Below are 14,675 nucleotides of genomic sequence, written 5' to 3' on the forward strand. Positions count from 1 at the left end.
AAAAGATCTAAGCTTATCAGGATAGCCAGTGTGGTGTCATGAACTTGAAGTCAGACTGCCCTGCCAATTATTAGCCTGGAGCAAATTATTTAACCTCCCTGTGCCTCCATTTCCTCATATGTAAAATAGGGAAAAGAACCATACCCACCCAGGACTTCCCTGGTGGTCCGGTGGTTAAGACTCTATACTGCCAATGCAGGGGGTGCAGGTTGGTTGGTAAGGGATCTAGGACCCCATGTGCCATGCAGTGCAGCCAAAAGATAAAGAAAAATAAAAACAAATAGTAATCATAAAGAAAACGGTTAGGGCATTCCCTGGTGATCCAGCAGCTAGGACTTTGTGTTCTCACTGCAGTGGCCTGGGTTCAATCCCAGGTCGGGGAACTGAGAGCCCATAAGTCACGTGGCCTGGCCAAAAATAAATAAATAAAAATAAAATGGTCAATAATAAATAATGCTTTAAAAATAATTAATTACAACTATCTCATCAGGATATCCTGAGAATTTAATTAATGCACATAGAGGGCTTGGAACACTGCTCGGCATTGAGTAAGTGCTTAATAGTTAGCTGTTATTATTACGAGCACTAACTTTTATGAAGATAGGATAACTAGAACTTATAATGGAAAGTTTAGGACCCAGGGAACACCGCAAAACTGCCAGGGCTACAGAGACAAGCAGAACAACGTTCCGGACCTTCAGCAGTCACGTGCACACCCACAAACCCAGCAGAAGCAAGTGGGAAAGCCGCTCTCATTGTTTTTTTGCTTAGGCAATAATCTAACCAGTTATTATTGGCTTTGCACAACAATCTAACTTAAAGCAGTTGTGTGTTTAAAACCATTTTTGTTTATTAAAATCTACCTTCTCTGAGTTCCACCTGAGATGCTACCACAAACAACTGCAGGGATCAAGGCAATAAGAACATTGCTAAATTCATTTCAATTTCATTTCACACTGCCCACCAGCCTGAGAAGCAAACACCAACCAAATAAAGTTTCTCCCCTTAGGGACATGACTTTCAACAAAGAGGGACAGTCACTGTAAACGTTAGTGAGAAACAGACCTGCGTGCGTGCATGCTAAATTGTTTCAGTCGTGTCTGACTCTTTGCCACTCCATGGACTGTAGCCTGCCAGGCTCCTCTGTCCATGGAGATTCTCCAGGGAAGAACACTGGAGTGGGTTACCAGGCCCTCCTCCAGGCGATCTTCCTGACCCAGGGATTGAACCCATGTATCCTATGGCTCCTGCTTTGCAGGTGGATTCTTTACCACAGAGCCACCAGGGAAGCCCGAAGCAGACCTAGATGAAAGCAACCTCACTACCAATGATGTTTCAAGCTGGAGAGTTCTTTGCTGTGAAGGCTGCCCTGTGCAGTGTAGGATGGTAGCCAGTCTCTACCCACTCCATATCAGTGGCAAAACCCTCCACATGGTGACAGCTAAAAATGTGCCCAGACATTGCAAAATGGTTCCTGGGGGTAAAATCTCCCCTGATTCAGAAGTGCTGGATCAGAGGTCCCATCAAAGGGGAAGTGCTGACTGCATGAGGGGCAGAGGAGGTCTTGCGGAGGAAAGGGTGGCTTGGTGGACTTTGAAGGAGAGTCTGAAGTGTCCTGGGAGAAGGCTGGGTTCTTTGGAACATTTCAGATAGAGGGAAACCCAGGCAGAGGCTCAGAGGGCCAAGAAGCATGACTGACACTGTGGCTGAGGTTCACAGGAGAACAACTCAACTCGGGAGGAACTGAGCAAGCTTTGTTTGTTTGTTTAGAAAGCATTTTCATTTTTTAAAAATAACAATTAATTGAATTGTTAATATGTTTTTCACACGTGGGTAGTTTTGTTGTGATTTCCACTTCTGGGTATCATGAAGTCACCAAGTTGGGAAAATGGAGTCTCAGAGTGCTCAAGGTTATCAAGAGAGGGGCCTGGCCTTTGAAAGGTCGTCTAGCCTTTGAAGCATCTCAGACCTGCTTACCAACCAACAGTAAGAAAAGGAAAAATTTTCCAGGGTGCTGTCCGACTGACTGTTCTTTCTCCAACCTCTGTTACCGAATTCACTGTCCTATCGTTTAGTATCTGAGTTGCTGACTGAGGGCTGGAGACTGTCTCTACTTAGACTGTGAGACTGTGTCTATGTAATTAAAATAAGTTGGTGTTTTGAAAAGTTCCCTAAATCTGCTGAAACCACAGTTTCAGTTGAAGTTGACTTTGGAGAACCCACTTTTTCTGGAGTCCATAGTTCTCTCACAAAAAGCCTTGAAGGAATTATGAGATGGTCTCACACACTCGTCGTTGTGAGGAAGAGAGATCATGAACCAACAGGTGTGAAGTTAGTGGGAAACAGGTAGAGAAACCCAGGTTAAGGGCACAGAAGGAGTAATGATAGCTGTGTTAAGATCAGGTATTTCTCCAGGGCTAATGACAGCAGATTATAAGTGTTCACATTTGAACACTTGCAACACATTCTACATCTAGAAACTTGCTCTCTAGGGCTCAGCTCTGTATCCTTGCCAACAGCATCTTTGCTGGCCTCTGGCCTAAGTGCTGCAGAGGATTTTCTTGAATGTGGTAAATACCTCACCCCTTGCAGTGGGTTGAAATGATATGTTCCAAAAAGATAATGTTCAAATGTCCTAAACTCCAATACCTGTGAACATGACTTTATTTGGACGTAGGGTCTCTGCAGATGTAATCAAGCTGATTTGCTATCAGACTGGATGAGGGTGGCCATGGCATCCCATGACTAGTGTCTTTATAAGAGAAAAGGTTTGGATCGAGAGACGCAGAAGAGCCAAAAGGAAGAAGGCCAGGTGAACAGCAGCAGAGAAAGGCGCGATGCAGCTGTGAGTCAGGTCCATACCTGAAGCTAGGAATAGATGAGCTAAGATTCTTCCCTACAGCCTTCAGAGGGAACACAGCCCTGCTGATCCTTTGCCTCTGGACTTCGGGTCTCCAGATCTGTAAGAATCAATGCCTGTTGTTTGGGTGTGGGTTTTTTTTTTTTTTTGTAATTATTTATTTTAACTGAAGGAAGAATGACTTGTTTTAAGCCACCCAGCTGGTGATACCATGTGATGGCAGCCCTAGGAAATGAGTAACCCCCGCAACACCTTCCCTCAGAGCCTTCAGCCGAGGTCACCATGGACTCCGCTAAGCTCACTGCTCCTGTGCAGCGGGAAGATAAGAAGGGGCCAGCGTAAGGCCCTGGGCCCAGGGGCTGGGAGCGCTGAGGAGCGGCTGTCTGCACGTACTTCTGCCTGGCCTGCTCCTACACACGCCCGGGGTGTGCCGCGAGAAGACAGCTGAGAGAAGCCCGAAGATCAAGCACAGAAGCCCGTGACATCCTTTCCCATAAGCATACGCTCGGGGGGAAAGGCCACGAGTGTATGTCTTTGGTTTATTTTCAGAGAATGAGTAGTAGATAATTATCAACATAATAATGAAACACTGCTTAACGATAAAGTTACAAATACATATTGCCATCAGCTGAGATGGCAGAATCTGTGGGGCCGGTCTCCTCCTGAGGTGAGGCACTCCCCTGTGTGTCCGATGTGCAAAGACAAATCTGGACAATTCCAGGCTAGCCCTCTGCACACATCCTACCAACGCAGTACAAAGTGAGCACCCCAAAACCGGGGCAGCGGGGGCAGGGGGCAGTCTCCATTCCAACCCTACACCAGATCAAAGTTTCATTCAAAGCATGTCGAGCTCCCACCATTCCAAAGATACTTGAAGTGTGTTCTGTAATATCCAGTGAGTGATTATGTCACTAAGATAGTATGACTTTTACAATTATTACTGTGTGGCCCACTCCACGTTCTACCACTGCACCAACCCGGATGACAAACACAGAAGGTGTCACGTTATTCATCGTCTCCTCTGGGAAGCCCGCTTTGATGTAAATCTGGACTGGGGGCTGTGTGTCAATAGATGGCAAATGAGTCGCGTGCAAGGCCATCCGAGGAACTTGGTGCCAACCCTTGGGTAACTATACACAACTGCCAGAGTGACTTTTTCAAAAGTCCAGTTGACTTTTTCAACTGCCTTTGTTAGACGTATATTCTGCTTTTCCTCTGTCTGGAAAATCAAGTCTCAGTTTTGCATTCAGCTCACTCCTCTCGCCTGTCCATGCTCTCTACTTGTGGTCCTCTGCTTCAGCCAGACCACCGTATTCCTCTCCCGCTTGCCTTTCTGTTTTGTTTACTTTTTTGGCTGCGGCAGTTCTTAGTCGTGGCATGCGGAACCTTTAGCCGTGGCACGTGGGATCTAGTCCCCTGACCCGGGGCCCCTGCTTTGCCGGTGCAGAGTCTTAGCTACTGGACCACCAGGGAAGTCCCCCTCTTGCTTTTTGAGTCATTTTCTGACTTGAAATCCTAAAGTTCCCTTCTGCAGATCACACTGCCTGGAGGAAACAAAATTAAACAAAAATTTTTCTCTCTTTTAGGAAGAGGTCATTGTGATCTTGTTCTAGATTCACAACAACAAAACAGCACTTTTTAACTTCTCATTTCATCCAAGCTCTCTTGCTCATAAGTTACCATATTTTCGATCTTTCAGGTGTTTTGAGCATCCCGGTGTCCTAGGTAAAAATAAATAATAGCAATACAACCTTGTAATTGCACATAAAACATCTCTCCAAAACTCTGCCCAGCTGCCCCTTCAATGTGCAAGGAGAGGAAGCAAAGATAAAATTAAACCTAATTAGCAGTTCTGGGTAAGTAAGATAGGGTAAGAAGAAAGAATGTCTGTCCTATTAGAATAATTGAGGTTACTTGCTTTTAAAAAAGGGCAATTTTGAAAATTAAGGGGATCTCCATATTCTATCATTTAACAACAGGAAGCACAAACTTCTCTAAAATTTCCCATCAAAACATGGTTTCATAGCAACAGCCACTGAAAGGTAAGTCTTCTGTGATTTCGATTTTACTATCTGTAATATATTCTTTGTGACTCAGTCTTGATGCAAGTAAGAAATGTCAAACTTGAGACTGAAAACTCTTTACGATGAGTGGAAAACATAGGTATGAAATATATCTTCAGGAACTAAAAAGCAACTAATACATTAAGAGACATTTGTGAAAGTGTGGACCTACTTAAAGTTTCTCTTCTTTTAGCCTTTAATAGTTCTATTCAAAATCTTTGAAAATTCAACTGGTAAGGGAGATCAAATCTGAAACTTGACAGCAAAGTTATAAGTAATGAGCAATTTTAGTCTCATAATGGCTATTTTTTCCCTCTGAAAGATAAAAATATATACCTATAGCTACTTTTTTAAAGAAAAGTAAGATATTACTGGAGCCTGACTTTAAGAGTTCACCTAATACCTAGAGAAGCAAAACAGAAGCAGGAAACACAGTCACTTTACCCTAGATGTTAGTCGTAGTAACATAGCACCACGATAGCCTTGTATCTAGTCAAGGAGACTTGATGGACATTATATTTAGAGGTCACCTCCATTAAAAACAGTTTCTGATTAATAGGACTTAGTGTTTCCAAACACACATCTTTGCTAAAACTAGAGTCTTTCATACCTAAAATACCATCTGTGGCAATTAAGGATAGCTTTTCCTTGAAACAATAGGTTCAGAAAATTTTACTACTTTTATTTTTCCCACTGAACCTACTGAATTCAAATTTCAGTTGTCAGTAAGTTACTGCTTCTCAAGACTCCTATCACAGTCAATCATCATTTCTTCCTTGCTCATTCATTCTTTCAGAACAAATTTAGAATCTTCTGTATTTATCTTCTGTAATTTAGAATCTTACCTTTCTGTATTCAGGATGATAGTTTTTTATGCAATATCTATACAGCTTTCTTCTATTGATGCCTAAGAACTACATATGCAACCAGAGAGACACCTGCTCTTAGCAGTATGCTGCTGCTGCTGCTAAGTCGCTTCAGTTGTGTCCGAGTCTGTGTGACCCCGTAGACGGCAGCCTACCAGGCTCCACCATCCTTGGGATTCTCCAGGCAAGAACACTGGAGTGGGTTGCCGTTTCCTTCTCCAATGCATGAAAGTGAAAAGTAAAAGTGAAGTCGCTCAGTCGTGTCTGACTCTTAGTGACCCCATGGACTGCAGCCTACCAGGCTCCTCTGTCCATGGGAGTTTCCAGGCAGTATAGTTGCCTGGATATTCTGAACTGTAACACCTCCATTCCCCTCTTGCTACTCTCTGTAAAACATCCACATGCCAGATAAATCAAGATAAGTTACAGCAATCACACTTTAAGTGCACTGATGAGACTGTAAGACAGTTGGGGAATTTCCTCAAGACCGAAAATATATGAACAAAATGATAAGTTAACCACCAGCCATGAATGTAGAGCTTTGGGGACTAAGGGCCTCAGGCCACAGTGTTGAAAGACGTTAATGAAGACTAGTCTTTAGTCTTGACAGAAAGTTGGAAAACGGAATCTAAGATTTTCACATGAAGCCAGGAGAATAGAAGGGCTCTCCATCAGAGAAGGACTAGGCTGGGGGTGGTGGGGGCGGGGGAGGGATCTGCAAGCATCTTCCCAGCTTTGCAAGGGTGGATATGGAGATGGATAATACTAACAGATTTATTTCCCTTGATATTTTGTATACTCTATGTTTTATGGTTTAAAATTACACTATGTATGCACATGGAAATTGTAAGCCAAGAAATTAAAGTGGCCCTAGGTGACAGCATCACCTGAAGCCTAAAAAACAAATGTAAATCTTCTTTAGAGAAAAGCATCCTCAGTTTAGATACCTTAAGAGTCCCAAATTACATTTAAAAAAAAATCAGAAACACGTAAAAAAGAAGCCACTATACATAAGTTAGCAGAAAAAAACTAAAGATTCAAATTCTCAAAAAATTTAAATGGGAAGCTGTGTATCAGCAGTTAATTTGTTTTTATGGCCAGTTTCCCAGGTGGCACTGGTGGTAAAGAACCTGCCTGCCAGTGCAGGAGATATAAGAGAGGCAAGTTTTTAGCTGTGGGTCAGGAAGTTCCCCTGGAGAAGGAAATGGCAACCCACTCCAGCATTCTTGCCTGGGAAATCCCATGGACAAAGGAGCCTGGCAGGCTACAGTCCATAGGGCTGCAAAGAATCAAACATGAGTGAGGCGACTTAGTATGCACATGCAAGGAAATATCAAAGGTTGTGCTTCAGAAAAATGGAAAATGATACTATGTGGAAGATCTGAGATGCAAGAAGAATGGAGGGTAAAAGAAATGATTAACACATGGGTAAATCTAACAGTTACCTGTATAAAAACGGTAATAACAATACAGACTAAATCACAAGCTAGACTAAAACACTGGAGGATTAGAGCACAGAATTAGAAAAGCGGTGATTTTAACTTTAAAGGTGTCTAATATCTTCAAAATATCACCTTACATTTTAAGTATGGATGGGAAATTCAAAGGCAATTCCCCAGGACAAAGAAGATGAGGGGGAAGAGGGCAGAATATTTTTTAATGTTTTAAATTAATCCAAAAGAAAACGAAGGGAAAAAACCCAAAAAAGCACAAAATAAGGTGATATGAATCAATCCAAATACATTAGTAAATAATCAGGACTAAACTCATTAGTTACAATCAAACAACGCATTTTGCTATGTGCTGTTTCTGAGACACTAAAACATTAGGACCAAGTAAGACAAAATTAAAAGGGCAGTAAAAAAAATCAACTAGGTGTACTGCAAGTATCTTCACATAAATTGAAAACATCAATGAAAACAAAACATTTACAGAAAGACAAAGTAACAAAAACGAATAAACTCTTTGAGAGTAACAGAAAAGCTAAGAATTCTATAATCACTGAAATCTAATCATTAAATTTTCTCACGAAAGAAGTGCGAAGGTCAATTTTGTAGGCACCCTCTATCCAACATTCAAGGAAGAGCTATTTCAATCCTTCTCTTCTATTTAATAGAAAAAAAGGAACAGTCACAAACTTATTGTATAATATGGACATCAAATCCGGTTAAGAATAAAACAGAAAAGGAAGATTATAGCAAAGTTTTATCACAGTACTAGAAATTTTAGCCAGCAAGCACTATACGAATACCGCTGACACTTATTGTCCACATTAAAGACCCAAGAAAACCATACAAATTTTAAATATAAGACTTATAGCAAAATGGCTGGATATTTCAGGGATATTTAATAAAAAATATAACTTCTTTGGTCAAGAAACAGAAAAAAATCATTTGTAATATATCATTTATATTAGAACATAAATGATTAGCAGTAAATCTAACAAAAGATGTTCAAAAGCTTTCAAAAGAAAATTCTAAGAATTAAATGGAGGGGTTTGCTATCTTTGGGCCTCTCAGTGGTGCAGTGGTAAAGAATCTGCCTGCCGATGCAGGAGATGCCAGAGACTCAGGTTTGATCCCTGGATGGGGAAGATTCCCTGGAAAAGGAAATGGCAACTCACTCCAAGAATACTATTCTTGCCTGGGAAATCCCATAGACGGAGGAGCCTGGTGGGCTACAGTACATGGGATCACAAAGAGTTGGACACAACTGAGCACATGCTTGCATACACACGCACACGCGCGCACACACACACACACACACACACACACACACATGCAGCCTGTCTGAATAGGAAGATATATGAAGATATTGTTGCCACAAAGTGATTTACTGTTTGAATATAAATACAGTTGAAGTAGCAACAGAATCCTCTGGGAAAACGAACAAGTTGGTTCCAAATATACAGAAAAAATTGCTAATGAAACAGATGGCAGGTGGGTGAGCAGCAGATGTGGGCAGGTGGTGGGGGGCTGTTGCTTAAATATCAAGACTTCTTTAAAGCTATAGAAGTGTAGATACTTGGTTTTTGTGTTGGAATAAACAATAAACCAACGGAATACAGAACCCATGAAACAAAACCCATACACAAATCTATAGAAACTTATGACAGATCAATGGGAAATAGATGAACTATTCCTAACAGGTTTTTAAAAAGCATTATTTCCCTTGTGGCTCACTCAGCTGGTAAAGAACCTGCCTGCAATGTGGGAGACCTTGGTTCAATTCCTAGGTTGGGAAGATCCCCTGGAAAAGGGAACAGCTACCCACTCCAGTATTCTGGCCTGGAGAATTCCATGGACTGTATAGTCCATGGGGTCACAAACAGTCATATACAACTGAGCTACTTTCAGTTCATAATAGATTTTGGACAACTGATTAGAGCCATATGTTGTGGGGGGAAAGTGAATTTAAATCCCTATTATCACACCACACATACACACCAACAATTCAATGTGGACTGAATGTAAAAAACAAAACTTTATACTTTTGGAATATAGCAGAATATCTTTATTAAGGATTTCTTCAACAAAATACAAAAAGCACAAAACATATAGGGAAAGGTTAATAAATTTGACATTAAACTTAAAAATTTGTCTAAAATGCATAACCTAATTTTAATCAAATATCTAGACTTAACTCACAGCTTATAAAAAGTAGAAAGGATGGGAGGACACCATGAAGATATCATCAAATAATTTCAGAATGTGGAATATTCTACAAAGCAACTGGCCTGAACTCTTCAATCTCATTTAAAAAAAAAGTGGTTGGGGTGGAAGGATAGCAGGAAACTCTTTTAGACCAAGAGAATAAAATGACAATAACAAGCCCTACATGAAGCATGGTTGAGCCTGGGTTTAAAAACAAATCAACACCAAAAAATGACATCCCTGGGACAGTGGGAGAAATCTGAGTATGTGTTACATAATATGAGATTGTTGTTTGTTTTCAGTGTGACAATACTATTGTGGTTACAGAGGACACTTTGTAGAAAATGCATGGTGAAATACTGAAAGGTGAAATATCATGTTTTCAATTTACTTTAAAATTATTCAACCACAAAATGTTACTGTTTAATCTGGATGGAATATATATGGAGGTTTGTTATGTTTTTGTGTTTCTACACATGTATGAAACCCCTATTAAAAAGTTTGGGGAGAAAGGTGGGGGAGGTGCAATTTACAACTTGTGCTCTTCCAAAGGCATCAACAGGTGAAAATGTAACCACGAACGGCGAGAAATGTTTACAGCATTTAGTAGTAAAAAAGGACTAGTATCCACAATCTAATTCCTTAAGGAAACATAAAAAGGCAATAACATAAAATGCACAAAAGACAAGAAATAAGCTTTTCACTGAGAGCATTCAGGAAATGAATATACATGAAAAGAAGCTCGCTCAACCTTGTTAGCATTTAGGAAATGCACATTCAAATGAGACTTCCGCTCTGGCCAAAATGGAGCAACAGGGGCAAGATTTCCCTTCTCCACATTAACCAATGCGACACCTGTACAAAACATATACAACAGACTTTTTCAGACACTGGACAACTGTGCAGGACAGTGACTCTTGAGAGGAGAACAAACAGGGAAAGCCCTACCACTGCCCGAACTGACCGCAGGGAGAGCCCGGGCGTTCCCCTGGTGGGGCGTTTAGGACACCAAGGTAAAATCTGTGGGGCAGACTACTGAAAACGGCAACCCACTCCAGTATTCTTGCCTGGGAAATCCCATGGACAGGGAAGCCTGGCAGGCCCCAGTCCATGGGGTCACAGAGTTGGACACGACTAAGTGACTAATACATACACAGAGTGCTGGAGAGAGGAGGGAGCTACAAAGGGAGAATTCCAGATCTGCAGAGTTCCCCTGAGGCTTCAGCTAAACAGTGTATACACTTAAGAAAACCACCCAAAGGTGGGGAAGAACCACCAGAAAGGAATAAGTGGTAAAATTCAAGTTCATGCAGGGCTCAGGATAGTTCTCATTCTCCATAGCCAGAGTGGAGAAAACTCATTATAAACCAGGCAAGAAGGAGGCTTATTCAGAAGGGTTATTACCTCAGGAGTGAGCAAAACCAGCTCTAGATTAAAGGTTGTTCTGGTCCTAGATCATTAAGTGTAAAAGCAAGCTATGAAAGGATCAAACTGCTTCTAAGTAACTATCTCTCAGAACAAAGCTCAACATATTTAAAGGAATAAGCTCCAGCATCCAACAATGTAAAATCCAAAAATTATCAGGCATGCAAAGAAGAAAATTACAACCTAATAATGACAGGGTTAAAAAATCAATAGAAACAGACAAGAAATGGTAGATGATAGAATGGTCAAAATAGTAATTACAAATAACATGTCAGATGTCCAAAACAAAACACAAACAAACAAAAAAAAAAAGAGGAAAGCAGGAGTCTGGAAGGAGAGACACGGAAGATATTAAGAAAGACCCAAATGGAACTTCTGAAGATTAAAAATATAATGTATGAGGTGAAAAATACACTGGATAGGATTAATAAGAAATTAGATACTTCAGGAGAAAAGGCTAATGAACTTGAGGACATAGCGACTGAAACCAATCTGGAAGACAGAGGAAAAAAAAGACAAAGTAAAAACAAAACAGAGCACAAAAGTGCTTGCTGCGAGACAGTGTCAGGTGGTCTAACACACAATTAACAGTCCCAGAGGGAAAGAAATGAAGGACAGAGACCAAAAAAACCCCCAAAATGAAAAAGCCCCCCAAATTCCAGATTTGGTGAAAACCATAAACCTACAGATAAACAGTTCCAGCAGAAGAAACATGAAGGGGAAAACAAACAAACAAAAACTATACCAAGCACATCATAATCAAAGTGCTTAACAGCAGTGATCAAGAGAAACCTTTAAAGCAACCAGAGAAAAAGAATTTAAAAAAAGCTTTATACAGAAGAACAAATGTAAGAATAATAGTAGTGTTCTTGCTGGAAACTACAATAATATACTACTTAACAGCCACTGGATTGGCAAAATTAAAAAGTCTGAAATTAGCAAGTACTAGACATGATACATGATGTGAAATATTACCATGTGAAACAAAGGTAATTCAAATAGTGCCTAGGGGTATGAACTGGTACAGCCACTGCAGAATATAATTTGGCATTATCTTATAAAGATGAAAATATCCATATCACATGACCAAGCAAATTATTCCTAGATAAAGAATGTTTATAGCAGCATTGTGTACAACAGCAAAAAAAAAAACAAAAACACCAAAACCCCAAACATCCATCAACGGAAGAATGGATAAATTACGGACTTGTCATATAATACAGTATAGCAATAAAAATGAATGACTTTTAGAAGACACTAAGTTGAAAAAAGCCAGTCACAGAAGTAAACACACATTATACCATTTATATAAAATTCAAAAAAATACAAAACTTAGTACTTCATTTAGGGATATTTACATATGTTGTAGAACTGTAATAAGCAAGAGAATGACAAACACAACGTTCAAAATAATAATTATTTGAGGAGAGGGCACTTTTAAAATGCCAGCAATATTCATTTCCTAAGTTGGCTGATTGGTACATGGACATTTATTATTCTTTATACCTTATATATACATGATTGTGTATTTTTGCAGGTATGAAATACTTCATTAAAGACTGAAAATATGAAAGACTTTAAAAATGAAAACTACTGATTTATGTATAACAATAAAATTAGTGTAAAAAAGTATACAAAGAAAATGTTCTTTATGTCTTTTAGCGCCCTACACAATCAGTATTAATCTAAAAGGGCCATAATCCTACTATGAAAAAAAATAACAAGCAGAGTCTTTAACTGCTCTCATACAAAATCTGAACATCTGGTACTCCAAGTTATACAAGAGTAAATACGTTAGCACTCATGTCTGATTCTTCGACTTTCATCTGTACTTGGATTTTTCTTTATCTTTGGATTTCCTGGGACTCCTGCTTCGGTCTCTCTTTTTACTCCTTTCTCTTTCATAGGGATCTGCCTGGTATTTGGATTTGTGACTGTTACTATAGTGGCCGTCCCTTTCTCGAGATCGGCTACGACTTCGATTCTGAGGTCGGTCCCTCTTTTCACTCTTTTGCTTCTCCCAACAACTTTCTTCTTCTTCATAGTGACCAAAGCCCATTTCCCTGTAGATATCCTATCAAAGAAATAGAGAGGTATAAGTGAAACAGTAAAATAATCATTTTGTAGGTACTATCAATTCACAAAACTTAAGACATGTCTCCCATTAGCAAGCAGTTTTAACAGGTCAAATTTGAACACTACCACTAATGCCAAGAATCCTGTAAATTAAAAAGCAAAAATAATTCAGAAAAAGAGTTAACCATTTTCTCATTGATCTCACTGCTTTGTATCTACTATTTCAGCTGAACTGAAAGATCACATCTAAAAACAAGGAACTGAAATAGCCCAGTTGAAATAAGTCTTTGGGCAAAATTGCAATACCAAGAATTCTGGTTATGCACAGCCATCGTTCCACTCCCTCCTTCCCCCCTCCCCCAAAATGCGGTTCCATCACTGATCTACAATGAAACTACGAAAATCCCCATTAAGAAAGCTATAAAGAAGACATCATTTAAATAACATATCCAAAAGAGATTTTAGACAGGTCAATCAGTCTAAAGAGGAGAGAAAACAGATTCTGAATACTTGGGTCTGAGCAATTGTTTTTAAAGTATTTTTTATAACAGCTTCTCTCTAAATCTTTAAATAAAGTTTCTTGTTTAGACTAAATGTTTTTTAACAAAATCATTATTAACATAGCCGATAAATGTTTTATTAAAATCATTATTGACACAGTTCTTTAAAAAAGAATTCATTGCCCCAAAGATGACAAAGTGGGTACATTTACTTCTATTTTCAATAACTAAATAGCAGTGGTCCATGGAATTCTCCAGCCAAGAATACTGGAGTGGGTGCCATCCCCTTCTCCAGCAGATCTTCCTGACCCAGGGACTGAACCCAGGTCTCCAGGACTGCAGGTGGATTCTTAACCGTCTTTACCATCTGAGCCACCAGAGAAGCCCCTCAGTAGCAACAGTAACTTTTCCATACAGAAAAGGGCTAGTTACAGCACAACAACTCTATCTCTGCTTATGTTTTATCCTTGATCAAAACGAGTATCTCAGCAGGTGGCTGAAATCTAAAGATATCAGAGCCAATGCTCTTTCAAGAATAATTGATAAAATTCAACTTTCTTAAAAGATTTCTCAAAAGAAAGGGGAAATTCTGAGGACTGAACTCCCAAGTGCCCAATTCTATTACCTTAGACATTATTACAGTAGATGCAAATGTCAAGGTTTAAAATCCAAGTGATGAATACCTATGGTTATGGACTGGGTTTTAAGGAAATGATTCACAATTATTCCATATAATGTCCAGATACTAAACATTATGCTTATTACAGGGACTGCAGTATGGCAAAACAGACCTAACAAGACTGTCACATGCCAAAGCATTTGTGGAAGACCTCCTATAAACTGATTCACGATTTCCCACAATGCTAATAGTTCCTATCATTCTGTTAAGAGTCCCAGAGGTAGAAAATGAGTAGGCGTTTCAGCTTAAACTTTTACCAATTATTTTTGAGCAAAATGTGACCTCCCTAGGAAAAAGACTTTTTTTGTTCTTCCTGTAACATACACAAAATGTAAATATGTATGTACTATTCTGACTGTACAGCAAGCGCTGGTTGAGGCAATAAACTTCTTAAACTTCTTAAATGGAGGCAATAAACTTCTTAAACTTCTTAAATGGAGAGACTGTTTTAACTGATGGATATAAAGTCTTCAGCACATTATTATACCAACAGGCACTTAAATGCTTTGAGTGTTTAAAATAAGAAAGAGATTACACAGTACTTAATTCTTTT

The 14,675-nt window shown here is 39.6% G+C and overlaps 1 protein-coding gene across 2 annotated transcripts in view; it reads right to left on the reverse strand.

Moving 5' to 3' along the window:
- Positions 1-9,279: 9,279 nt before the first annotated feature.
- Positions 9,280-14,675, reverse strand: part of PPIL4 (peptidylprolyl isomerase like 4) — a 40,741-nt gene continuing 35,345 nt past the window's right edge. For both annotated transcript variants that reach the window (XM_027551802.1, XM_027551801.1), the window contains exon 13: positions 9,280-12,941. In XM_027551802.1, coding sequence (XP_027407603.1) covers positions 12,690-12,941 — 252 coding nt within the window. In that variant the 3' untranslated portion in view covers positions 9,280-12,689. The remainder of the gene's footprint in view (positions 12,942-14,675) is intronic.

This window comes from Bos indicus x Bos taurus, chromosome 9, assembly GCF_003369695.1.
Source record: "Bos indicus x Bos taurus breed Angus x Brahman F1 hybrid chromosome 9, Bos_hybrid_MaternalHap_v2.0, whole genome shotgun sequence".
Taxonomy (NCBI): Eukaryota; Metazoa; Chordata; class Mammalia; order Artiodactyla; family Bovidae; genus Bos; species Bos indicus x Bos taurus.